Here is a 27,297-nt window from a genome sequence, read left to right as displayed (position 1 = left end):
GCGTTTTTGGTAGCGATTTTAAAAAGTGTAATTTTGCCAGCGATTGTGTAGCAATTGTAGTGTTTTTAATTCTGATTTGTCCTTTCAATTAATTTTTTTTTTTACAGTGTGCAGTAACTTCAAAATGCTAGCAAAATCGCTCTGTGTAGGTTTTGATGAGCGATTAGGCCAGCGTTTATATACTTTACATTGCAGAAACGCTAAAAATGTTGCATGTCCTGCGTTTTGTGATTTGGTAATCGCAGTCGCTCCAGTGGAATTTGGCCCATCCATTAACATTAGCTGAGTGTTTAGGGAAATTGCTAGCGGTTTGAATCGCTTCCTAAATACTCAGAAAATCGCTCTAGTGGGTTCCAGCCCTTCCTCCGATACAGGGGGCTGTACTTCAGATCAGGTGTTTTTGTAGCTACCCTTGTTATGGGTGTGGAGATCATGATGGGCACACTTATTTTATCACTCTTGTGAGATGGGCCCCAAGGCTGTGAAGGCTGTGAAGGGCCCCAAGGGGAGGCAAGGGAAGGAGTGTGAACATTAGGATGGGGGGGGGGGGGGGGGGCATACATGTTTTGCTGGGGCCCCATAAACTGTAGTTATGCCACTGCCCCAGGGTCTACTGTTTTGTTTTTGTTTTTTTTTTGTTTTTTTTATTACAGATCCACTTTAAATCGGAATATAACCCTGCATTTCTACTTTGCTCTAATAGATTCTTTTCAGCATATTATATACAACCAGAATTTTTTTTACTAGAACTGCATTTAAAGGGTTAACACAGCCTAATGCTGGGATTATGCTAGGCATACACGGCGGTGTATTTTCTTATCAATCGAGACGCTGATGGCTCGATTGATAATTTCCGACATATCTGATCACCGCATGGATCGATTCCCGGCTCTATCCCCGCGGGCAGACAATGGGCATAAACAAAGCGCTGATAAGGAAGTGCCCGCGGGGATGAGCGGGAATCGATCTGCGCGCACGGGTGGACGAGTGGTGACGCGCCGGCATCGAGCGGCTGGCTCGATTCCGGTGCATAATCGTACCGTCTATGCCCAGCATTACACCATACAATTTTCTGTTACATTTTTCTGTTAGATTCTCTAAATTCAACATGTTGGAAATGTACTGTATCTATCTTACCATCTATCTGCCGAGCAATTAGGCATTGTTCTACTCAGCAGGAGATGACCAGAAGACAATGCACCAGAGATAATGACCATTCTCTACAGAAAATAATCTAATTATTATGCATTCTAACAGAAAATCTAACAGAAGAATCTAACAGAAAATCTAACAGAAAATTGTATGGTGTAATCCCAGCATTAAGCTTCCCTGCCAGCAGAGCTGGCCGCTTCCGAACTTGTTATCGATGTTATCTTGTGTTTAATTGTATCAAGTGAGGAATGTAAACAAAGCCTTCTCTCACACTGCTGGGTCTCAAGACCGTGAGACAAGCATAAATGCTTTCTGATGCTTTCTGATTAAGTTAGACCAGCGTTTTTCAACCGCTGTTCCGCGGCACAGCTAGTATAGTGCCCCAGTATAGCTAGTATAGTCCCAGTATGGATAGGTAGTACCCCAGTATAGTGCCCAGTATGGGTAGGTAGGGCCCAGTATAGCTAGTATAATGCCCAATGCCCAGTATAGGCAGGTAGTGCCCCAGTATAGTGCCCAGTATAGCTAGTATAGTGCCCAATATAGCTTACTTAGTATGGGTAGGTGTGCCCCTCCCCCCTCCACGGCCACCGCTCCTGTTACCTTATCATGAGCGGGCGGCCGCTTGTCCGATTAGATTCCCCCGTAGTAGCCGCTCTAGTAGTAGCCGCTCTCCTCTGTGGCATCTCCTATTACAGCAGCGCGCGCTCGGCGGCTGCTGTGATGAGCAGGAAGCGGTACAGCGGCTTCCTGTAGCGGCGATATGCATCGCCGTTACCATAGGAACCGCTGTACCGCTTCCTGGTCATCACAGCAGCCGCCGAGCACGCGCTGCTGTAATAGGAGATGCCACAGAGGAGAGCGGCTACTACTAGAGCGGCTACTACGGGGGAATCTAATCGGACAAGCGGCCGCCCGCTCATGATAAGGTGACAGGAGCGGTGGCCGCGGAGGGGGGAGGGGCACACCTACCCATACTAAGTAAGCTATATTGGGCACTATACTAGCTATACTGTGCACTATACTGGGGCACTACCTACCTATACTGGGCATTATACTAGCTATACTGGGCCCTACCTACCCATACTGGGCACTATACTGGGGTACTACCTATCCATACTGGGACTATACTAGCTATACTGGGGCACTATACTAGCTATACTGGGGCACTATACTGGGGTAACTATACTAGCCATACTGGGGCAACTAAACTCCCTATACTGGGGCAACTATGCTAGCTATGCAGCCGCACCCTAGGCCCCCCCCCCCCCCCCCATAGCCTGCTGCGCACGGCACTGTCCACTAGGTCGCGCAAACACCCGTGCAACCCGCCGTTCCCCGGAGAAAAATTTGGTCAGAAAGCGTTCCCCGGGCCGGAAAAGGTTGGGAACCACTGAGTTAGACAATGAAGAAAGCAGTTATGAATAAAATGCAAAGCCGCTCACTCCGCTCCTCCAATGAACTTCACCTGACCGTCCCCGCATCACCCAGTCCCATGCACGCCTCCAGGACTTCTCAAGAGCCACTCCACCACTATGGAACTCCCTACCTCCACCCATTAGGACAGCCTCCTCCTTCAACACCTTCAAGAAGGCCCTCAAAACTCACCTTTTCACTCTGGCCTACTACCCCTCACATGTGCTCTAAACCCACAGCTGAACTCTGGTCCCCTACCTCTCGTGTCCCTACCTCTCCCTCTAGATTGTAAGCCTTTGGACAGGGTCCTCCTCCTTTTGTGTCCTACCTGATCATGCACCTCCATTACTGTGCACCCATTCTATGCATCTGAGTGAACCTAACTTGCCTAATCTCCATGCTCCCATCCAGTGACTGACTAAGCATTACCTGGTACTCATACTGTGCTGTGTGATCTGCTTTGCTTGTATTCCTGTATTGTCTTATTGCTGTATGTCACCCCCAAGTATTGTCTGTAACCTAAATTAATGCCCAGCACTGTGTAATATGTTGGCGCTTTATAAATACAATAAATAATAAATAAATAAGCTCTCAGAGTAAAATAAGTGTACTTTAGGAACATATAATTTCTAAATGAATAATAATACTTATGCACAAAAGCAAATATGATAACCGTATGGCACATAAAAAGTAGGAAAACATGTTTTTTTTAAATATTATGTCAGGGCTTTATACCGCTTTAAAGTGGACCCAAATTAAAAATACAAGATTTCAGAAATAAAACCTATTTTCTAAATTATAATAATAAATAGCAGCCTTTTTTTCAGCTGCATGATGACAAATATAAATTATTTTACATTTATTGGAGGAACCCCTCCCTTCTTTTCAAATTGCCGGGATTTTTCCGGCAAACTGGTGGAGTAGATGGTGTCCGGCAAAGGAGGAATTGCTAATGGCTACTCCCAGTATAACCCTAGCTATGAAAAGAGAAGGGTGAAAAGCATGCACTGAAATGATTATAGGTTTGAAGGAGTGTTTTTTTTATCTTTGTGTGTGTCAGAGGCAAACTTCTGCTTTACATATTATTTTAGTAAGAGGGCTTTTTGGTCTCTTTGAGACCCTCGCACACTCCAGGGAGTTCTGGTTCATCATGAGCTTGCTGGGCAATCTATAGCTCTAGTAACATACTGTAGTTTTACAGTGCCAAAGATACGTTTCAATGCATCGTCTGCCCTCTACTGGTAACATCGGAAATTGCAAGGAAATAATCCTGTGTGGAATCTGCTAGTACGAATCTACAGCTGAATCGAAAGTGCTGCTACTCGTTGTCCTTCAGTGGGAGCTTGGGAGACTTTGCCCAGTGCTGCTGCCATTGAATAACACTACCACAGATGGCACCCCTGGGCCTGCATAGACACCTCCTGCAGTTGCCCCTGTGCCCCCTCCAGTGCTGCAGGTTCATTACAAGGGCTGCAGAGGGCAGAAGGGCTCCTGCACCCTTCCCTATCCTCAGAGGGGACATTCTGCCCATCCACAAGCATGTTTATGAGGCCAACTCCAGGAACAGTGAGACATGCAGGCACAGGTGAGTTATGTCACAGCTTGTCACTTCTACTAAACTATGTGTCACTTTACAACAGCTACTGTTTACTTTCTAACCCCTGCTATGTCTAATATATATATATATACATGTGTTGCCAGTTACTTCCAGTACGTGTAAATGTTTGACTGACAAACCCAAACGGTTTTAAATAACCAAAACACTTGTCAGCGACTTTATACAAAACGTTCACTTGAAATACTAATTCCACTGGCATTTTCAAACTGCTATAAACATTTAAACCACCTGCCTTGTGTAGGTTTCCCTTGTGCCACCAGCTGTGACCAATCTAGGCAAGGACAAAACCTCAGGTGTCCTGTGTCTGGCACTAGCAGCAGACCACTTAAAGGACAACTGATGTGAGAGGGATATGGAGGCTGCCATATTTATTTCTTTTTAAACAATACACATTGCCTGGCTATCCTGCTGATCCTCTGCCTCTAATGCTTTTAGCCATAGACCCTGAACAAGCATGCAGCAGATCAGGCGTTTCTGACATTATTGTCAGATCTGACAAGATTAGCTGCATGCTTGTTTTAGGTGTGATTCAGACACTACTGCAGCCAAATAGACCAGCAGCAGGGCTGCCAGGCAACTGCTATTCTTTTAAATGAAATTATTATGACAGCCTCCATATTCTTATCACTACAGTTGTCTTTTAAAGAGAACCCGAGGTGGGTTTGAAGAATATTATCTGCATACAGAGGCTGGATCTGCCTATACAGCCCAGCCTCTGTTACTATCCCAACCCCCCCTAAGGTCCCCCTGCACTCTGCAATCCCTCATAAATCACAGCCACGCTGCTGACACACAGCTTGTCAGAGCTGGCTGTGTTTATCTCTATAGTGTCAGTCTGCTGCTCTCCCCGCCTCCTGCAGAACTCCAGTCCCCGCCTGCATCCCTTCCCTCCCTGCTGATTGAAGGGAAGGGATGGGGGCAGGGACCAGAGCTATGCAGGAGGCGGGGGAGCAGCTGAGACTGACACTACAGATGTAAACAGAGCCTCACAGCAGGGCTAGGATTTATGAGGGATTGCAGAGTGCAGGGGGACCTTAGTGGGGTTTGGGATAGCAACAGAGGCTGGGCTGTATAGGCAGATCCAGCCTCTGTATGCAGATAACATTCTTTAAACACACCTCGGGTTCTCTTTAAAGTAAAACTGAAGGGATAATTAAAAAAATGTAAAATAGTTCTCCAAATCAGAACGAAACAGGGCTTGGTAACATCCGACCCCCTCAAAATCCATAAAACCTTCTCCGACTACTACAAGTCCCTCTACTCAGCCACACAAGACAATAAGGCACTCCCTGATATAGGAGACTTTCTAACTACAATCCATACTCCTCACTTACGACCAGAATATGCAGCTAATCTAAACGTCCCAGTTACCGACCATGAAATAGAGCCCCTGGCTGAAAAAATTCGCAACTCCCCTGACATCCAAGGAATCAAAATAGCCAAACATGAGTACAAAACGAACCTATTTGCTGATGATCTACTCCTAACTCTCACTTCCCCACACACTTCACTACCCAATCTACTCACCCTTGTTAAACACTTTGGGCAACTATCGGGCCTACAACTCAATATCACCAAAACAGAAGTGCTCCCAATTAATCTCCCCTTAGAATCAGCTTCCTACCTAACATCTGCCCTGGGGGTCAAACTACAAACAAAGTACCTTACATATTTGGGGATAAAGATCTCCTCCAGCCCCTCCGAGCTTTTTGACCTCAACATAAAACCAATGATAAACACCCTCAAAATGGACCTGAATAAGTGGGTATCCCCGACTTTATCATGGACAGGACGCATACACGCAGTACGTATGACCCTACTACCAAAAATTCTCTACTTGTTCCGCTCCTTGCCAATATTTATCTCCCAAAATTCCTTGAAAGAACTCCAATCAGCCATATTCAAGTTCATATGGAATAACAGAAAGAGCAGGATCTCGCGGAAATTAATGGGCTGGAACAGAACTAGGGGAGGACTAGGGGTCCCCGACCTATACAATTATTATAGAGCCTCGCAACTCGCCCAACTATCTCAACTCTTCTCTGAACATAACCCGCCACTCTGGACCCAAATAGAGAATAGTCTACTAGCACCCTAGTCCCTTCCAGCCCTCATGTGGTCAGCCAAGAGGCTTCCAACCAAATTTAGAGACGCTTCACCCATATCTACCCACTCACTAACTTTGTGGAATAAACTTAAGAAAACTAAGCATTTACAATCAGTACTCCCACAGCTAACCCCCTTATTTGGTAACCCCGATTTCCCCCCAGGACTCGACAAAAATTCGTTCCGCTGGTGGAAAGACAAAGAACTACTCCTCCTCAAACACTTCCTGACAGACGACAAATGCCCAAATTGGTCTCAATTTCAATCAAAAATTAAATTCCCACACTCGGAGCTCTTCTCAGCGATCCAAATTTACCACTTCATAAAATCACTCCCTATACCAAAAACGGGAGATCCCCCTAGAACCACTTTTGAACTCTGGTGCCTACACAAACCTCTGGAGGGTGGGTTAATCTCCCACTTATACTCAATTCTTTCCCAACCTCTTATACCCTCCAAGCTACCATCTATGGTAAAATGGGAATCTGACCTACACTCAACCCTTTTCTTAAAGGAATGGTCAAAATGCTGCTTGACCTTATCTAAAGGAAGTGGGTTTTACTCACACATAGAAACCAATATGAAAATTCTCCACCGAACCTATCAGGTCCCAGAAAGAGTCCACCAATATGATTCTTCTAAACCGAGCCAATGCTTTAGAAACTGTGGCAGAATCGGCACCTTAGCACACACATGGTGGTACTGCCTAATAGCACGTGATTATTGGGACCAAGTATCGGCCCTCATTAACACGGTCTTGGAGAAATCCCTCCCCCCCCGACCCATTCCTCCTGCTATTGGGACATAAACCCGTGGGCTGGAAGTACCGACATCACAGGCTCGCTCAACACATAGCCAAGGCTGCCAGAATTCACCTAGCCAGACAATGGCTGCAACTAAACCTTTCCTTAACCCAAACTAAAGGCATCATCAATGAAATAATGATTAACGAAAGACTTAATGCTATTGTTAATGATTCAACCATCCCATTTATAAATACCTGGCAGCCTTGGCTATCACTAGCAGATACTCAAAGCTTGAGACAGTCTGTTATATCTCTCTAATAACACACCACCAGGTTGCTATGGTCAACTATTAACCTGTATCCGTGATTTTGTTCATTTGATACTGCTGATTTGGTCATGTCATATTTGTTCAATTTTTGTACTACTTATTATTGTGAATTGAGTCCCCCTGGGACGAAACCAAAATGCATAACCTGTCATAATATATGTTAAATCTTCAATAAAACCCTTTGAAACTAAAAAAATGTAAAATAAAACTGAGAGGGAAGGCTCTGGGTCCTAAGGAGTATTGCCTTTCCTCTCATAATCCCTGCATTCCATGCAAGCATCACGATTGGTGGAAATTGTAATTGCCACAGCTGTACTTCGCATGCATCAGAATTTATTTTCGCCAAGTACAACGGTGGATTGTACCCGGAATTGGTTTTGGCGCATACAGGGTCGTTGGTGAAATCAAGAAAATAGCACGGTTAAGCATGGTACATACGTAGACGTGGGACAAGCATACATAGGACAACATTACAGCTGTGTGCGTACAATTAAGCAAAGCATCGTATACAGTTAAGCATGGTACATACGTATAAACAATAAAAGCAAAGAGCATTACAGCATACATGTACAGTTACCGTAATACAAACATAGCAAAACATACACTGATAGCAGGAACAGAAAAGAGTGGGACTGGAGGAGCAGCCTGAGAGCTGATATGATATGCATGAGTATGATCCACCCCTACACAGTAGCAGGATGCCATTTTTTTGCACAGAGGAACAAGCCATGCACAAGTAGCTTCCTGCTACTGCACAGGTGCGTCCATACTCGCCAAGCCTGGATTTACCTCACAGGAGCCTATAGTCACAGATGTCCTGGCACCCTAGACTCCGCCCTCCATGAACCTTGGAACCCCCACTGAACCGCACCGCAAGTATGCTGGCTGTCCCAACTGTCACTTCTCACTTCCGTTTCCCATCGTAGGTCGCTGCAGAAGTCCCTTAGCCAGAAGTACCCTCATTATTATATAGGTAGCTAGAGGAACCTCAGTATTAAGTAGCTAGAGGTGCCCCTGACTGAAGGCAGCACGGTGGTGTAGTGGTTAGTGCTCTTGCCTTGCAACGCAGGGTTCCGGGTTTGAATCCCAGCCAAGTCAATATCTGCAAGGAGTTTGTATGTTCTCCCCGTATCTGCGTGGCTTTCCTCCGGCGTTTCCTCCCACGTCCCAAAAACATACAGATAAGTTAATTGGCTTACCCCTAAATTGGCCCTAGTCTACGATACACACACTACACAATACATACATAGACATGTGACTATGGTAGGGACTAGAGTGTGAGCCCCTCTGAGGGACAGTTAGTGACAAGACAATATACGCTGCGTAATATGTCAGCGCTATATAAATACTTAAATAATAAGGCAGATCTTGTCAGTGGAATGCCAAGAGCAGGGTAAGTAACCTCTCATTTATGCTGCGTTCAGGACTGCATAGGGAAGGAGGCACTCGGGAGGGGAGTGAGCCGCCCTTCCATTATGAGGCGCCTGTAGGCACGTGCTTACTGTGCCTTATGGTAAATCTGGCCCAGGTACTCGTGCTGGATGCGTGGGGTTGGGGAGGATTTAGAGGCACTAGTCTAGTTTAGGAGACCCAGCAGGAAACTTCATAGGGAAATGCGGCTAACACGATTGTGTGGATGGCACCCTCTTGCACTTCTAGGTTTCCAATAGGTTGTAGTAAGCTACGCCCACACTATTCGGCCAATCACAAGGCTTTGTGCTGTAGAGGGTGCTGTGATAGGAGAACTGTTCCCTATGAGGTTTCCTGCTTGGTCCCCTAAAGTAGAATCACAGCAGGCCGCTTCATGCTTGTGCAAGCGAGCTATGATTGCCAAACATTGCGATTGCTGCACATGCAATGTATTTAAATGGCAGAGCTAGTTGAGGTGACCCACTGCCATTTCCTGCTGTTGTTACGACTATTAATTTGAACTAAATAGGGTACCCATTGGGAAACACCAACTATTAAAGTGTACTCGAGGCAATAAAAAAAAAAAAAAAAAGAGAGAGATTTCTCACTCAAAAATGAAAACTTTTTAACTATCTAATCAATCCCTGCCAACACGTATTGCAATATGTGGAACCAATGCATTTGGTTACTACTATTGTGCTATTGTTACTATTATGTCAGTGTTGAGCTAATTACTGTGTCATTGTCACTTGCAGAAAGTAGTAAAAATCTGACAGGTTTTGGACTAAGCCAACTCCTTATGGAGTTTTTTTTTTTTTTCAAAAAAAGCCCTGATAATACTCAATTCTACTGCCAACCAGGTGGGTTACGAGTAGGTAGACTGGTCGTCATCCTTGTAAAGATCCTTTCCAGTGAGTAGTTTTGTAAAGAACCAAGGAAATATTGAGAATCCTCCATGAGGAGATGGACTAGTCCAAAGCCTGTCAGATCTGTCTGATATTTACTACCTATGGTAAGTGAAAGCAAAATAGGAAAAAAATGATTTATGATGCATTTTTCCTCGGGGACAAATGTGTATTTTATATGTATGTATCTTACATTTTTTTTTAAATAGCTGCCCTTCCACCTCTTTCTTACATTACTGGGGCTGATGTGTTTAACATACATTGAGGCTTTGTTCCCATTGTGTTCCGATCGCATTGGCGTCTGTTCGCATTGGCAGTTTTTTGTGGCATTTTTTTTCTTTTGGTGGGCCGTGCATTTTTGTTAAAATTGCTTTTCCAAGCGCTTTTCCAGAGCGTTTTTTTAATTCACTCCCTGACACAAGTCAGGAAGTGAACTCTTTGATCCGGAAAATAATAAATACAATGTATTTATTCTTAAAAACGCGAACGCAATCTCTGCACAAAATTATGTTGTGAGCATTTTCCGTTTTTTCCTATACTCTCCATTCAGAGCAAATCGCCCTGAAAATTGTCCATGCAGCTCTTATGTCAACTGACAGCGTGTGGAACGCCCCAATCTGAACTACACCACAGGGAAGCACGGCTCCATTTCCTAAGCATTTGCGCTTCAATACAAAATATAGGGAAGTCGTAAAGCGCTTTGAAAAGCGATTTTCCCAGCGTTGCATTTATTCTGTACCTGGTCAAAGAGTTCGCTTCCTGAGTGTCGTCAGGAATAAAAATAAAAATCGCTGGACATAAGCGCCTAGAAAAGCACTTAACAAAGAGCAAATCGCTCTAAAAATACAGGGAAAAGCACTTTAAAAATCGCTCACAAAATTGCTCAGTGCTTGCGATTGCGCTGGCGATTTATAATGTGAACAAGGCCTTATGTGGACTAATAAACATCCATTTTGAAAGTATTTTCTTGAAAGTTTACTCTATAAATCCGAATGTCTCAATTAACAGTAATTAGTTACTTGTAGCGCAGTGAGCTGCAGGTTGCACAGGGCGTTTTTAGGAGAAGACCTTTGATGTTCCGTGTTACTCAGCAATATCTCTCAATAAAACATTCACATGTCAAGCTAAAAGGGTGTGGATGCCCCAATGCTCTAATGGGACCATTAAAATAGAGACTGATTGCATCCGTCAAATTAAAAGTGACTACTAAGCTGGCAGATAGTCTACTCTGGTCTGTTTAACAGCAGAGAATTATACAGATTGGCTGAGTTAACAACTTCCTGCAGATTAACATTTGCCTACTTTCTATCTAGTGATGGAGAGCAATCACAGTTCCCGACTGTGTGCTCTTACCAAACACCTTCTTGCCTGCTGTCACTTGTTAGTGTTGATGGTGAAATACATACATGCAACAGCTTCCATGCTTAGACTGTGTGTATGCTAAATGACCATAAGATGGCACTGTGTGTTTTGTTACGTGCGTGTTCAGTTTTATGTACTGTGTACTGAGATGGTCTTGCTCCTCTCCCTCGAGTTATCCCACTGAGCAGAGCTAATGCCAGTAAAACAGGGAAGACTCCTATTGCATCATGGGAACTGTATTCCCCACCCCCCCCCCTATTTTCCAGGCTCTGATTTGCAGAAAGGGAATGGCAACCCCCAACCCCCTGGCAGTTAGGGCCTAGCGACATCATAAAAAGCATTATCGTATTGTATTGTTTTGTAATTTCAGGTTTTTTTGTATGTATTAATCATGGTGTTTTAGATACTTGGAACTTTTGCAAAAAGTGAAAGAGGGAGGAGGTGAGAACGCCATTCTACGGCACACACAGAGGAACAAAAAGCTGCTGGTGCGGGAAAGGCTGAAAATGCTTCTGGACGATGAAAACTTTCTTGAGCTTTCTCCGTTTGCTGGACTTGGTCTTCCGTATGGTGACGTCCCCTCCGCCGGCTGTCTGTCTGGTACAATATAATATTATAGTATTTCTCTTCTTATTAAAGGGAATCTGAAGTGAAAATAAACTTATGAGATTATGATTTGTATGCGTAGTACAACTAAGAAATAAAACATTAGCAGCAGAGATATGACTCTCATATTGTTTCTAGTACAGGAAGAGTCAAAGCGGAACTGAAACCTGTTAAAAATTAGAGTGTCACTTACCTGGAGCTTCTGCCAGGCCCTGCAGCCGACCTGTGCCCATGCTGTGACATACCAATCCTCCGTTCCCCGCCATTCCCTTCTAAGTCCACCTCCACTGCTCCCTGGCCACGTGTTTCCTGTAGCCAGTATGAAAAAATCTCTACGCGTCCGGCTACAGGAGTGTGAACGAGGAGGTGCCCGGCCGTGCATGTGCAGTGCATTCAAACTGTGCGAAGTGAAAGTGAGTCACGGCGTGGGACCAGAGCATTGGAGAGTGGCTGCGTGGTCACAGGTTGGCTGCAGGGGGCTGGCAGAAGCCCCAGGTAAGTGAAACTCTTATTTTTGTAACCTGTTTCAGTTCGGCTTTAAAGGGCATCCGAGTGGGAAAAAAAAACCTGAGATAAACATTTGTATCTGTCCTCCTCCTTCTAAAAATGACTTTTTAAGTTATCCTGCGGGGTTGATTTTATATTTGAATCAGCTTTTTAACCACTTCAACCTACAGCGTGGAAAATCTCACGCATCCGAGCAACGTTCACCTCCCATTCATTCGCCAATAACTTTATCACTACTTATCACAATTCATTGATCTATATCTTGTTTTTTCTGCCACTTATTAGACTTTCTTTAGGTAGTACATTTTGCTAAGAATTATTTTTTTCTAAATCCATTTTAACAGGAAGATTAGGAAAGAAATGGAAAAAAAATCATTATTTCTCAGTTTTTGGCCATTGGCCTCAATTCACTAAGATCATGCTGGAGATAATAAGGCAAGAGAAAACTTACCTCACACAGTGAGAGAGTTATCTTATCTCCTCTGTAGTTAATTTACCTCCTCTGTAGTTAATTTACCTCCTCTGTAGTTAATTTACCTCCTCTGTAGTTAATTTACCCCCTCTGTAGTTAAGTTACCTCCTCTGTAGTTATTTTCACACGCAGTTAATTAACAACCTGTCTTTAACTCTGGAGTTACTTTAAGGATTGGAGAGTTAACTTAAAGACAGAAGAGTTAACTTTAGGTTTGCCTGAAGTAAAATGTTTCCTGAATACTACATGCCTTATCACCATGGTAACAACTCTAGAAGAGTTATTAAAGACAGGAGATAAGCTTAGTGAATTGAGGCCAATGTAGTTTAAAATTAATACATGCTACCGTAATTAAAACCCATGTATTTTATTTGCGTATTTGTCCCGCTTATTACGCCTTTTAAATTACATCCCTATCACAATTTATGGCGCCGATATTTTAATTAGAAATAAAGGAGCATTTTTTCAATTTGCGTTCATCACTATTTACAAGCTTATAATTAAAAAAAAAAATTAATAAGATGCTCTCTTAACATGTATATTTAAAAAGTTTAGACCCTTAGGTAACAATTTATGTAGTTTTTTGTTTTTGTTTTTTTTAATTGTAATTTTTTTTATTTATTTTTTTATTAAAAATGTATGTGGGTGATTTTAGTTTGGGAGGTAAACAGCTATTTTTAGGTGTAATTTACTATTTGGCCACAAGATGGCCACAGTCAAAAAAGTTCCTGGAGCGTAAGATCACGCTGCCAGGAACTATTAGGAGGCTGCACATTTTGTTTCCGGGCAGAAATACCGCGCTCTCTGCTTAGAAAGAGTCGGTATTTCTCCGAGGGGCTTAGATCGGTGAATGTGAATTATATTCCCATTCACTGATCGGGGGGCTAGCGGCAGGCAGCGGGTACCGGTATATCCGTCCAGATAGGACGAAGTGGTTAAGCTTTTACTGTTTCATGGCCTTTTCTCAATGACACATTAATTTAAGTATGCCAGGGCTAAAATATATGAACTATTGAACTTTTTATCTCTTTCCTGCTCTTAGAAGCCATTTACTGCCACAAAAGTGTTTTATGGCTGCAATTTCTCTCATCAGTGAGGGTTATGCTAGAGTCCGACCTGGACAGGAACTGCCACTTACATGCCTGATTTTTAACTTTTTCAGGCAGAGAAAGAAAAAAAGGAACACAGCCTAGTTATTTGTGTGCTAGGTACTGTACATACCCATGTCTATCTCATCATGTCACATGTCACCTCGTGAGTCCTTTAAGAACCCTCAGTTGTTTCCTATGGAAAAGAGCTTCTTTGAGCATTCCTTGGTTGGCTACAGTGCTGTTTTCGGAAGCACTTATCTAAACCTCTCTATCACAGTTCCCTGTTTGTTTAAGGTTTTACTGCAGGAAAGTTCAAAGGGTCATTAGCTCTGCTCTGTTTCATAGTTTAAAATACAGAGTGTAGTGTGTAAACTGCAAATATTAGACAATGATGCAATGTTATAAAAAGAAAGCTGTATAACTGAAAATAAAAGTATAATACTTTTTTTCTTTACTGCTAATGTTCTACTAATCATCTGTACCACACATACAATTAATTATATCATAAGTTGTTATTTTTTTCTGCTTTAGTGTCACTATAAAGGACCTCTTTCAAGTAAAATTTTAAAATGTAAGATACATGTGTACACATAAGAAGTTAATTTCTCGTAAAATAAAATGTACTTTGAAGTACCTTTTTCCTATGTTACTGTTGCTTACAGTAGGCAGTAAAACATTTGACAGCTCTGACAGGTATTGGACTAGTCCATCTCCTTATGGGGGATTCTCGGGGTTTGCTTTATTCTTTACAACAGCGCTTTTTGAAAAGGATCTGTACAAAGATGCCCTACAGCCTCCCTACTTTCACGCGGTTTTGGCATTTGGACTGACCAACTTTCATTCACTAAGGCTTTGTTCACATTATAAATTGCCAGCGGTATCGCAAGTACTGAGCGATTTATTGAGCTTTTTTTAAAGCGCTTTTCCCAGCTATTTTTTTTTTTTTTGACCCGGAAATGAATAAATAACAATACAATTTATTTATTCATAAAAGTGCTTGAGAAAATGCTATACAAAGCGCTTTGTGATTTCCCTGTACCTTCCATTGAGCCAAAGCGCTCAGAAAATGGTGCAGGCAGCGCATATGTGATTTAAAGAAAATCGAAACACTTACATGTAAACACTGTCATAGGAAATCATTACACAAGCGCTTTTATGGTGATTTGCAAAATCACCAGCACTTAAAAAAATCAACAAACGCTCATAGTGTGAACTAGCCCTGAGTGCGTTTGAAAATAAAGAAAACCCTGAAATCCCCCCATGAGGGGATGGACTGCTCCAAAACTGGTAGTTTGTCAGATTTTTACAGCCTATTGTAAGTGACAGCAACATAGGAAAAACGAAATAAAATAAACCAAGTATGCGCTTAGGATGATAATTGCAAGCACTACGTGGTCGGCATTCTAACTGCTGCTCTGTAAACATGTATTGAATTTAACATTAACCAGAACGCGCACACCGTCTCAAGTAAAAAGGAGTATACAGTCTCACAGTTTATTGCCAGAGATTGTTCCCAACCAGGGCTCAGATTATGCTCAACTGTCATCAAAAAGCTTGACTTGTCTTGTCCTGGACTCTCACCAGTGGCGTAGCGAAGGAGCTGCGGGCCCCAATGCAAGTTTTACAATGGGGCCCCCCCCAAGCACACTATACATAACAATTGATACGGCGCACCAAAACTTGCCAATGGCAACTATAGTGTCAGAGGTGCAAGAAGGGGATGGGGAACAGTGTGTTAATGATTACCACTATTCAAAGTATCTCTAGAAGTGATTATTATGAGCACAGGACCAATAGAGAGCTAATACTGTAGTCAAGGGAGGGCCCTTTGGGGCCCCTCTGGCCCAAGGGCCCCGATGCGGTCGCTACCTCTACACCCCCTATTGCTACGCCCCTGACTCTCACGTTAACATGCAAAGGAAACGCTAGAGAAAAACACAGCGTATAACTGCGTTTTCACAGATGACCTCACTCCTCTCCCCGTGCTCCAGATAAATTCCGTCACCTCAAAACCGTTCACCAGTGCAGAGACACTCCCCCCATGTGCCCGCACTCACCCTATTATCCTATTATAGGAAAAAAATACATTTGTAGTGCCTTTTACTCTGGAAAAAATGAACCTTCTGCACATATGCATAGAAACGCATGTTAAATTTGACACTTTTTGGCAAAAGTGGTCCCTTAAAAAATATCTCATGGCTCAATCTGCCGGGTACATGTATACAAATCTGAATCTTTTTCGAAAGGTGCCCAGTAACTTTCTTGAATGATCGACTGCCCAAACTGATCTTTGTGACCGATCAAAAACGATCATTTGGGCCCAGCAGCGGAGGGGGAAATGATTAGTGATCCGGTCAGACTAAAATAATTGTTCCAAAATTTGGATTAACAGAACGATGTGCCATTAACGGTACCCGATCTGATCAATCCTACGGTTCACCGTTCAAGAGATTCTACCTTGATTGGGTAAATTTAAGAAGCTACACACCATAGAAGATACATTTTTTTTTTCAATTTGAGAATTGCAATCTATTTTTGGTTTGATTGTAACATTTAAAAAATCTGACCACTGTATCACACACCTGTGTTAAATTTTTCCTCCTTTATGAAAAAAATGATTGATTTCATAGGGAGCAGTCCAATTCTCCCTTATATGCAAGTAATCACTAGTGTAATTTGAGCTGTCAGCTCTGTGCTGTGGGTGTGCCGACTTCTGTGCTAACACAGGAGGTTAACACTTTGTGTGCTCCCATGAAACCAGGAAGCGCCGCCACAATACTTCAGTAGTGTGGCCACTACTATTTTAACAGGGCCACGCATAGCGTGCACTCGTTAATATAACCCCCGTTGCTTGAGCTCCTTAGTATTAATTTACGCTGCTTGAGCACCCAGGCGTTCATAACTCAGCCCCATGATGAGAAAGACGTGCATGTACAATGCCAATCATACAAATAACTAGGCTGTGTTCCTTTTCTGCCTGAAAGAGTTAATATGCAAGTATGCAACTGATTCTCCAGTCGGGATGCAGTTGGATGATAGCATAATCCTCATTCATAAGAGATTACAGCCATAAAAGTCTTTCCTGGCAGAGAACAGCTTCTGAGTTCAGGGAATAGATTAAAAAAAAAAGGTCAGTGGTTCATATATTTTAGCTCTCTGAGACGGAGAGATTGTGTCAATGAGCAGAGACAAAACAATAAATTATTTTTTTATGTTTAAAATACGTAATTTTAGGAGTAGGAGGCTAGATGCAATTGTTTCTCATCAGTTTATTTTCACTTAAGGTTTACTGTAAAGTTTTTGTATTTAGATGTAATTATGTATGTTAGACAGCAGGTTTTATTCATGCCTTAATCCGACTCTTGCAGGTATTGGGAAGATCTGCGGTATTTGGTGTGTGTTTATAGCTAATGATGCCACAGTGAAAGGCGGAACGGCCTATCCCATCTCTGTGAAGAAGCAGCTGCGGGCCCAGGAGATAGCTATGCAGAACAGGTTACCTGCTGTCTACATGGTGGATAGCGGAGGGGCCTTCTTACCTCTACAGGTACCTTGTATACTGCCATCATGGCGTCTACGCAGCTGCCTGCACAGGATATGAGATCACTTCCTGTCTTGTGTCTGCAGGCACAGCTGTTTCCAGACAAGGAGCACGGAGGAAGGACGTTTTACAATGAAGCCATCATGTCAGCTATGAAAATCCCCCAGGTGCAGTACCAGACATAATTTGTGAGTGTTTTTGTAATGGGAAGAGTCTCTTATGATTGGAAAGTAACTACATGTGACATAATTCATGCACATTTTGCTTCAGTCACAATTTAGATAGGCCCGTTTCACACTGGCACATTGCAATGGCCTATTTTGCCGCAGGCCAACGCTACACCAGTGAAAGTCTTTGGAGCTTTTCATACCTAGCACCAGGGCTGTGGAGTCGGAGTTGGAGTCGAGGAGTCTGAGCAATTTTCGGTACCTGGAGTTTAAGTCGGTGGTTTCATAAACAGGAGTCTGAGTCAGGGTCGGATGATTTTTGTACCAAATCCTTGGTTCTGGTAAGTATTAGACTAAGGAGTCAGAGTCAAGGAGTCGGAGAAATTTTGGGTACCTGGAGTCGGAGTCGGTGATTTAAAAAACTGAGAAGTCTGAGTTGGATGATTTTTGTATCGACTCCACAGCCCTGCTTAGCATGGTGCGATGTGCTCTGCTGGAAGTACCTGATTTGCCGCTAAAGCAACAGTGGTTGGCTGGGGAACATGCGCGGCGACATGTGGCGAACCGAAAGTCATGTAAGTCTATAGGGACGCAGGTTTTATCTTTTTCATTTTCAGTGTTGCGTTGTGGCGCACATGCACTGAAGCACATTTTTTCAAAACACTTCCGCGCAATTTGAATTCTGGCCACAGAAAGTGAGCGTAGAGAGCCTCACTTCTTACTTAGCCTGCAGCCAGAATGAAGATTACCACGCACTGCCATATTAATCTCAATTCATAGGCTATTTTTGGCGTTGCGGTGTCATCAGCTAATTGCAGGGCACTAAAACCACAAGTGGGCAGTGTGAAACCGTCCTTAACCTTGCATTTAAGCTTTTTCTCACAACGTGAAGCAGAGCTTTGTTGATAGGAACAGAGCTATTTCTGGTTGACATGCCATTCCAGTGATTGTATTGCATGATTGTGTGCTGACGTCATACAAACATGTTGGTAATGACTTTCAGTTTTTAGTAGATACATGCTTGTCCTAGATAGGGATGAGCGATCAAGTTCCGTCTTGTGGAGATATGGGCCACATTCTTGCTTAGCAAATTTCACCATGGAGTCACTTTAGGCGAGAGCAAGGAACATAAAAATTTTCACAGACAGGAAACTGTCAGGACCATGGTCATGACATCACACTGTAGGAGGGGTTTCACCACAAAATCAGCCATACAGACTCCCCTGATGATCTATTTGAGAAAAAGTAAAGCTTCCTCATGGGAAGGGAGTATCAGCCACTGTTTAGGATGGAGCTCAATCCTGGGATAAAGTTCCTCTTTAACACACGTTGCGCTAATAGTGAAAATGCACGCCACTCCCCTGACATAAGAATCGGCAAAATTACCTTGCGCTAAATCACCTCTTAGCTTCTTATTGTTTACATGCGAATCCCTTTTCCACTAGTCTGCACACTTTCACCGGGTATATTGCATCATCATTGATCAGAACTTTTTATTTTTTTGCATACTCTCTGAATGTCACATCATTTTGTGCTAGAGCCACCAGTAAATATATAATAACCATTTCATCATATGTACACCAGGTGGCAGTAGTGTGCGGCTCCTGTACAGCCGGAGGGGCTTACATACCTACAATGACAGATGAGGCCATCATAGTCGACAAGATTGGGACAATATTTTTAGCTGGACCCCCTCTTGTCAAAGCTGCCACAGGGGAGGAGGTATCGGCCGAGGATCTTGGTGGAGCCAAACTGCACTCCAGGTACGAAAACCAAAGCTCTTTGCAAAAGTACACAATGGTTATCATAGGCTACTTACTCTTAACTCTACCAGTTTCGCCTCCTTGGCATCGTGAAGAGTATCCTGCTCTTAAAGGATACCTGTAATGATCGGTGTCGGCACACAGAGAGAATCTGATTATTGGTGATCTGCAGTATCACCAAGAATACAGATATATACCTGATTATTGATGATCTGCAGAATCACCGATAATGCAAGTATAACTAACCTCTGGACACCTGACAAAGGGTAAGTGTTTGGTGTGACAGTATATGAGCCCGTGATCCCTTGACTGCTGGGAATCAGACTCTACTGCAGTCAAAGGACACCTAAGAGATGGAGTCCATGACTGGATTGCGGAGTGGTCCCTTTAAGAGACAGGGAGTCTCTGCAAACAGTAAGAGAGGTCGGCCAGGCCAGGTCGGTAACACACGAGCAGATAAGGTACAAAGACAGAAGACTGATACGGTAACCAGGGACAGGCAGGGTTGGCAACAAGTAATCAGATATGCGTAGGTACCGAATCAGAGAGCAGAAGGAGGGTCAGAAAAGCAATAGGTCATAACAGTTATCAAGCAAAAGCCTAGTCTAGAGTGTGAGGTCCGTGGTCTCAACACCCAGGGACTGGTCTAAGAATAACACAGTAATGACACAGTATCCCTAGTCTTGGGTGTGAGGTCTGTGGTCTCAACACCCTGGAACTAGTCTGGAGTATAACACAATAATAACACAGTAATCTGGCTAAGTGTGGATTCCCAGGTCCACCTGGTTCAACCACACTGAAGGATCTGACTATGGTCTGAGTGCTAACACGTAAGCATTTGCAACGGCAGACAACCGGCAACTGACAGGGAAGAAGTATATATAGCAGAGCGCTCCTCAGCGCCGCCCAGTCCCATTCAGCCAATCACCTGCTGCGCTGGGATCAGCTGATCTGGACGATCAGCTGATCCCTCTCCTACTGGCATAAAGGGCCTGCCTGTTAGCGCGTGCGTGCGCGCGTAGCTCTCCATCTGTGTGCACTACTAGGCTCAGACAAAACAGGCGCACTCTGCTGCTGCTGCTGCGGAGTAACCACCGGTCTGAACGCAGCTCCAGCCGCCTCGTTGTCAGACTGCGCGGCGGTGTCTCCGCAATCCATTACAATACCCGAAGTGACATGTGACATGATGAGATAGACATGTGTATGTACAGTGCCTAGGGCACAAATAACTGCTGTGTTCTTTTTTTTTTTTTTTTTTTTCTCTGACTCAGTCCTGACTCAGACAGGAAGTGACTATAGTGTGACCCTCACTGATAAGCAATTCCAACTATATATTTCCTAGCAGAAAATGGCTTCTGAGAGCAGGAAAGAGATAAAAAAGGACCAATAGTTCATAGATTTTAGCTCTGGCATACTTCAATGAATGTGCCATTGAACAAAAACAATGAAAAAAAGTTAAAACTTAAAAAGTAGATTGAACTAGTTACCGCACACCGTGCAGTATAATCACGGCCTGGAAAAGGTCGCCGGGTGCATCAGGGCCGTGGTTATAAGTCTACAGCGGCGTGCTGCCGCCGCTCGCTCTTGCACGCCCTGCCATTACCACCGGTTAGTGGGGAGATGAATGAATGGGAACACAGTTCCCATTCATTAATCTTAGTCCCCGATTCAATGAATGCCAGCGTCTATGAGATGCCTGCATTCATTGTATCTTTCCTGTTGTTAAGTGCCACACATTACTTCCGATTCACATGCTTATGTAAGTGAATCAGAAATTATGACTGCGGACATCTTGTGGCCAAATAGTAAATTACACCAAAATTCATTTATATTTAATCAAAATCCCCTACACTGAGTTTTATAATTAACGATTTCCCCCCCACACCCTCCCATAGTACCTTTTTTTTGTATAGGAAAAAAAAAATGTACATTTAAAAAAATATATAAGTAGTTACGTTAGGGACTGAACGTTTTTAATATTTATGTCAAGAGGGTATATTACTATTCATTTTTAACAGGCTTGAAATGAGTGACGGACGCAAAACTGAAAAAATGCACCTTTATTTCCAAATAAAATATTGGCGCCATACATTGTACTAGGGAAATTTTTTAAATGTTGCAATAACCAGGACAAATGGGCAAATAAAATGTGTGGCTTTTATCCACAGTAGAATGTTTTATTTTAACACTATAATGACCAAAAACTGAGAGAGAATGCATGTTTTCAATTTTTTCCTTATTATTCCAATTAAAATGCATTTAGGATAAAATAATTCTTAGCATACTGTACCTCCCAAAGAAAGCCTAATTGGTGGCTAGAAAAACAAGATCTAGATCATTTCGCTGTGATTAGTAGTGATTAAGTTATTGGCGAAAGAAAGGGAGGAGCACTGACAGGTGAAAATTGCTCTGGTCCACAAGGGGAAAAAACCCTCAGTGGTCAAGTGGTTAAACATAAATAAAACTGGAATATCTTACAAAGTCATTTTTAGGAGAAGGAAGATAAATACAATTTCATTAGTTTATTTTCGCCTCTGGTGTCCTTTAACCTCGATTGGTTCTGCCTCTCTGGAGTGCTCAAGAGTTTTCTGCTCTTAATCCTACCAATTTTACCTCCTTAGTTTTGTTGGGGATGAGGGGGGATCTGGGATGTTGGGAGCGAGCTGCATATGATTAACATTGTATACTTTTGAATACGTTTATATGCTACTGTGTCCTAGTTTTTGGGACTCAATGTAATTATTATGTCAGGCTTGCCTGGTCACCTGCTGTGAGTCAGGATGTATGCCCATATGACAGACATATAACCCAGCCCTAACACCTGCGAAAGCTCCTGCCTGATACAAACTACAAAACCCTGCAGGCAGATGTAGCATACAGACTGGCAGACAGCAATCACCAAACACAGCAATGCAATGTAACACAGTATACAGAATGCTCACAGGCTGAAGAAATCCAGATGAAGACAAGGTAAGAAGGAATGGCTGAAGTAATCACTAGACAGATGTAAGGTCAATCAGGCCAGAGTCAATGCAGGCAGCATTCATGCGAATCCTTTCAACAAGCCGGGTCGGTAATGAGGTATCCAATATAGAAGCGTGGTCAGGTACAAGCCGGGTCGGTAACGGGTATCCAATCTAGAAGAAGCTTAGTCAAAAGACGGGCACAAGTCCTCAGCAAGACAAGGCACTTGGTGTGAGCGCAATCTCAGCAACAAGCCCAGCATAGGCTATCACAGGCCCAGACTAGAGCGCTCACTAGATTCAAATACCAGCCCTGACCAATCTGAGCTCGGCGTGTCAGCTAATCAGATGACACGCAGGGAGACTCGGGGCTACTGTTACGTAGGCCGGAGCGCGCACGGAGATGCGTCCTTTGCCTGCCGCCCTGCACGCATGCGAGTCAGCGGCAGGGCCGACGGTGGCAGTCTGCCGACTCCTTACATATTAATTGTACATACTTGTATATACTTTTCTTTCTGCTCAACGACATATTTTGGTAAAGGCAGAAGGACAAACAAACTGGAGGTACCGCTCCACCGCAACGTGGGGGACAGTGCTGGATCACGGGCAGCCAAGCCCAGAAAGGTCAGAAGAATGGAAGGAGGTCCGCACAATGTCTCCACAACAGTTCAATAAGTTTATTCAGGACACATCCAGATCCACATAAAAGCACATGACTAACATGTTTCAGACATAGAGTCCTTAATCATAGTCCACTATGATTAAGGACTCTATGGGCCTGATTCACAAAGCGGTGATAACTCAGTTATCACGCCTAAAAGACTTTAGGCGTGATAAGCTTTGCAACTCTGAGTTAGCACAGATTTGTGCTCTTTATCGCGCGCAAAGTCCCGCGCGTAAAGTTTTACGCGCGCAATCGCGTAATTCCGCGCGCAGCGCCCATAAGGTTTAAAGGGCGCATCGCGCCGTGCGATTGCGCGTGGGAATTTCGCGCGAGTTTCATTTTATCACGCCTAAACTGAGTTTAGGCGTAATAAGGGGCTTTTCACAGGCGTGCAAAGTGTTTGCACCGCTTTGTGAATCAGGCCCTATGTCTGAAACATGTTAGTCATGTGCTTTTATATGGATCTGGATGTGTCCTGAATAAACTTATTGAACTGTTGTGGAGACATTGTGCGGACCTCCTTCCATTCTTCTGATATTTTGGTAAACTTTTCCAATAATGCATGGGGGGTTGTTAGTTGTAGTTTGGTCAGTGTGAGGGTAGTTTAATCAGCTTGAGGGAAGATTTTACAACGGGCAATCACTGACTAAATAATTTAGAATTTATCAATTAATGTAAAATGTAATGTAAAAAAATAAACAATTTTATTCATTATGTTATTTTCACTACAGTTCCTCTTTAAAGGGGGACTAGAGGTGAGAGTGATATGGAGGCTGCCATATTTATTTCCTTTAAAACAATACCAGTTGCCTGACAGCCCTGTTAATCTTCTGGCATCAGTAGTGTCACAACCCTGAAACAAGCCTGTGGCTAATCTTGTCATAGTTGAGTCAGAGCACCTGATCTGCAGGCTTGTTCTTGTTGTTATTTTACTAAAAATATTAGACACACAGGCAGGACTGGTTTAATAGGCCCCATGGCAGACTTATGCTGAGGCCCCCCTACCCTCCCTCCATCCAGGAAAGTCAGCCTCCAATGGTCTCCCCGCACTGCTCCAGAGGGCCCCTGCACATGTAGCTGCAGATGAATCACTCACCTGTCCTGGCGCTTCTCCATCCTTTCTGTCTCCAGCCACGCTGCCTGCCTCCTCTCCATCCGGTGCATGTTATGTGTAGCCTGCGCCAGGTCATGGAGAGGAGGCAGGCAGCATGGATGGAGCAGCGCCGGGACAGGAGAGTGATTCATTTGCAGCTACATATGCGGGGAGACCACATGGTGGGGTCCAGATGGGGTAGTCAGAGGCCCTCGGGCAATTGCCCTTTTGCCTGAATGGCAGCACCAGCCCTAAACACAGGATTAGGGGGGCAGCCAGGCAACTTGCATTGTTTACAAGGTAATAAACATGGTAGCCTCCCTATCACTCTCATCCTGGGTTCCCTTTAAGTATGCGGTGCAGAGCTGCGGTGGGAGAACGCAGCTGCTAAAAGCATACCATTTTAGTAATTCTACTTTTATAGTGGAACGTTACATTTGGATTAGTTATAAGAGCGGTGGCTTTTTCATATTCTGAGCATTGTGTCCCCCATATCTTCCTAGAGTCAGTGGATGTGTCGATCATTTTGCAGCTGCAGAACCCGAGGCATACAACCGCGTCCGATGCATCGTCTCCACCCTGAACTTTGACCCCACCCCCGAAGAGCACCCTCAGGAGTACGAGGACCCTCTGTATGACACCAGTGAGCTGGCGGGACTGGCGCCAAGGGCTTACAGCCTCACTCTGGATGCCAAACTGGTGAGTAGATCAGGGTTTAGGAATAAACCACAGGGGAAATGTGGGGAACGTGGATAAATGTATTTATTGGGCTTTTATTTTGGCAAATGTACACCATTGACCTTGTATACTTTTACTATTTTTCACCACTTCATCAGGTGCTATCTACAATTACTGGTATTGTATGTGTTGAATATTAACTCAGAACTTAACATAAGGCGGGGTTCACACTATGGTCCTAGACAAGTCATAATACAGTAAACCCCCATTATCCGGCACCAGCGGGGATTGGCTGATGCCAGATAAGTGTTTTTCTGGTTGCTTGAGAGTCAATGTTAAAAATAAGCCTAGCTAAAAAACAATACTATACCCCACACTGTATGCTTACCATAAACTCTGTATTAATGTTAAAATCAGGGCTGTGGAGTCTGAGCAATTATTGGATACCTGGAGTCGGTGTCAGTGGTTTTATAAGCTGAGGTGTCGGAGTTGGATAATTTTTGTAACCACTCCATAGCCCTGCAAGGGTTGTGGAGTTGGAGTTGGAGCAATTTTGGGTACCTGGAGTCAGAATCGGAGTCATTGGCTTCATAAACTGAGGAGTTGGATGATTTTTGTACCGTCTTCACAGCCCTGGTTGAAGTACAGCAGTTAAAAACAAATTAAAGACTTAACTTAAAGAGGAACCTAAGCCTAAACAAACATACTGTCATTAAGTTACATTAGTTATGTTAGTTAAAATAGATGGGTAATATTATCTCTTACCCACCCTGTTTTAAAAGAACAGACAAATGTTTGATTTCATGAGGGCAGCCATCTTTTTGGTTGAAAGGAGGTGACAGGGAGCATGAGACACAGTTCCAACTGTCCTGTGTGCTGATCACCCCTCCCAGTTGCTAGGCAACGTAAATAACAACATAGGAAATCCCATCATGCTTTGCACAGCATCAGGGAAAAAAGCCCGGGCAGTTTTCTTTGATGGGGCGGAGCTTAGCTAAAAATGCAGCTAAAATGATGCTTTGGTTAGAAAAACAAAGTTCTGATGCTGTGAAACTGTTAAAGAAACACCAAGCCTATTCAGATCTGCTGAGCAGATTTTTAGTCTGGAGGTTCACTTTAATGTAACAGAGGTTTATTACTGTGTAAAAATGCATCATGCAGGTATATTTGCGATCAGGCAACATTGCATTGCACGAGTAGTTCCTGTGCTTTTCACTATTTTACTGATATATCTACATTTTGTGATTTGCATGTGATTGGAAAACGCAGCAAAATTGTGTGTAGTATAAAACAGCCCTGTAGGGTAGCCAAACATGATACAATAATATGATCCGGTTTCATGGCAATTCAATAAACGTGATTGGTAGTACAGAAAAATGTGTTGCTGTTTTTTTTTTATTATTATTTGTTTGAGAAATTTCGTTTCCAATATATTTTTATTTGGTTATGCATATTAATTAACATGTCAACAGTTCAACAGTTCAACACTATAAAAATAACACATGTAGAGCATTGTCCATAAAAACATAGATTCAATTCAGTAAGAAATAAGACAGATTTGTGCAGGAATTTACAGTTGCAAATGTTTAAAGTTATCTGCTTCAGGACATTGCTTAATTGTTTCAGATCTCGTGAGATTCCATTTTAGGTGTTAGAGGGTTCTTGAGTTGACATGGCCTTATGATCACCATCTGCTATGGAGAATAGGTGACATCTGGGTGGATGGTTATAATTAGGTAAGTAAGAGATCATTGTAGTGGTTAAATTAAGAAGTTGAAAGGTTAAGAGAGAGCTAGGAGAAGTTAAAGTAGAGGTTAGGGAAAGGGTTCCTGTGGTATACCTGTGGTATTCCTGTGGTGGTATGGCCGTGGTAGTGGTGGAGGGTCTTGCATGTAGTCTCCTTATACTCTTTTAAGACATTATATTTTTATATTCATCAGAGTCAGTGAAATCGTACCAACAAGCCCAGATCTTAGAGATTTTATCAACTTGATCGTGAGCCGTCAAAACCATTTCTTCCAGCTCCTTTGTTTTCTCTACCCTAGAAAACCAGTGTTTCAGTGTAGGGATAGATTTAGTTCTCCAAAGTGCAGGAATAGTTGCTCTGGCTGCTGTAATCAGGTGTGGGAGTACCGATTTTTTGTATTGAGAGGGGGAGATTGGTGAATTGTGTAGTAGGTAGGTATCTGGAAGGAATGGTATCGAGAGCCCCGATATTTGTTGGCTTATCCTGTGGACATCTTTCCAGAAAGCTTCTAGTAACGGGCACGTAAAAGTTAGGTGCAGCAGATCTCCAGGACTGTTTCCACATCGCCAGCACGAATTAGGGATGCTAGGTGCGAATTTGTGTAACTTTTGAGGGGTTCTATACCAGTTGGTTAGAAACTTATAGTTTTGTTCTTTATTTCTGGCACATCTGGTAGATTTGTGTGCGTTAAGGTATATTGTGTTCCACTGTTCATCTGATAGTGGCAATTCCAGAGCGTTATTCCAGTATTTTTTAGCAGGTAGTTCTGGTGCCGAGAGTGCATATACTAGCAAGTTGTAAAGCCAGGAGAGTGAATGTCTCTTTACTCCTTTTGAAACACATCTCAAATCGAATTGGGTTAGATTGGACCTAGTTGTGCATTTCAAATGCTTAGAGTTAAGAAAATGCCGTAGTTGGAATAGTGTCCACATAGGGATGGGCTGATCTGATGTGGGGTGCTT

The 27,297-nt window shown here is 43.3% G+C and overlaps 1 protein-coding gene across 1 annotated transcript in view; it reads left to right on the top strand.

Annotated features, from left to right (window-relative positions):
* Positions 1 to 3,884: 3,884 nt before the first annotated feature.
* LOC137522423 (methylcrotonoyl-CoA carboxylase beta chain, mitochondrial-like) overlaps positions 3,885 to 27,297 on the top strand; it is a 43,795-nt gene continuing 20,382 nt past the window's right edge. Inside the window, exons 1-6 of the mRNA XM_068242476.1 lie at positions 3,885 to 4,153; positions 11,447 to 11,643; positions 17,088 to 17,266; positions 17,347 to 17,427; positions 19,012 to 19,190; positions 24,414 to 24,609. Of these exons, the coding sequence (XP_068098577.1) occupies positions 3,960 to 4,153; positions 11,447 to 11,643; positions 17,088 to 17,266; positions 17,347 to 17,427; positions 19,012 to 19,190; positions 24,414 to 24,609 (1,026 nt within the window). The 5' untranslated portion in view covers positions 3,885 to 3,959. The remainder of the gene's footprint in view (positions 4,154 to 11,446; positions 11,644 to 17,087; positions 17,267 to 17,346; positions 17,428 to 19,011; positions 19,191 to 24,413; positions 24,610 to 27,297) is intronic.

The sequence above is a fragment of the Hyperolius riggenbachi genome, chromosome 6 (genome assembly GCF_040937935.1).
Source record: "Hyperolius riggenbachi isolate aHypRig1 chromosome 6, aHypRig1.pri, whole genome shotgun sequence".
In the NCBI taxonomy this organism is placed as follows: domain Eukaryota; kingdom Metazoa; phylum Chordata; class Amphibia; order Anura; family Hyperoliidae; genus Hyperolius; species Hyperolius riggenbachi.
The sequence above is the reverse complement of the archived record's forward strand: the minus strand, read 5'-3'. Positions and strand labels throughout refer to the sequence as shown.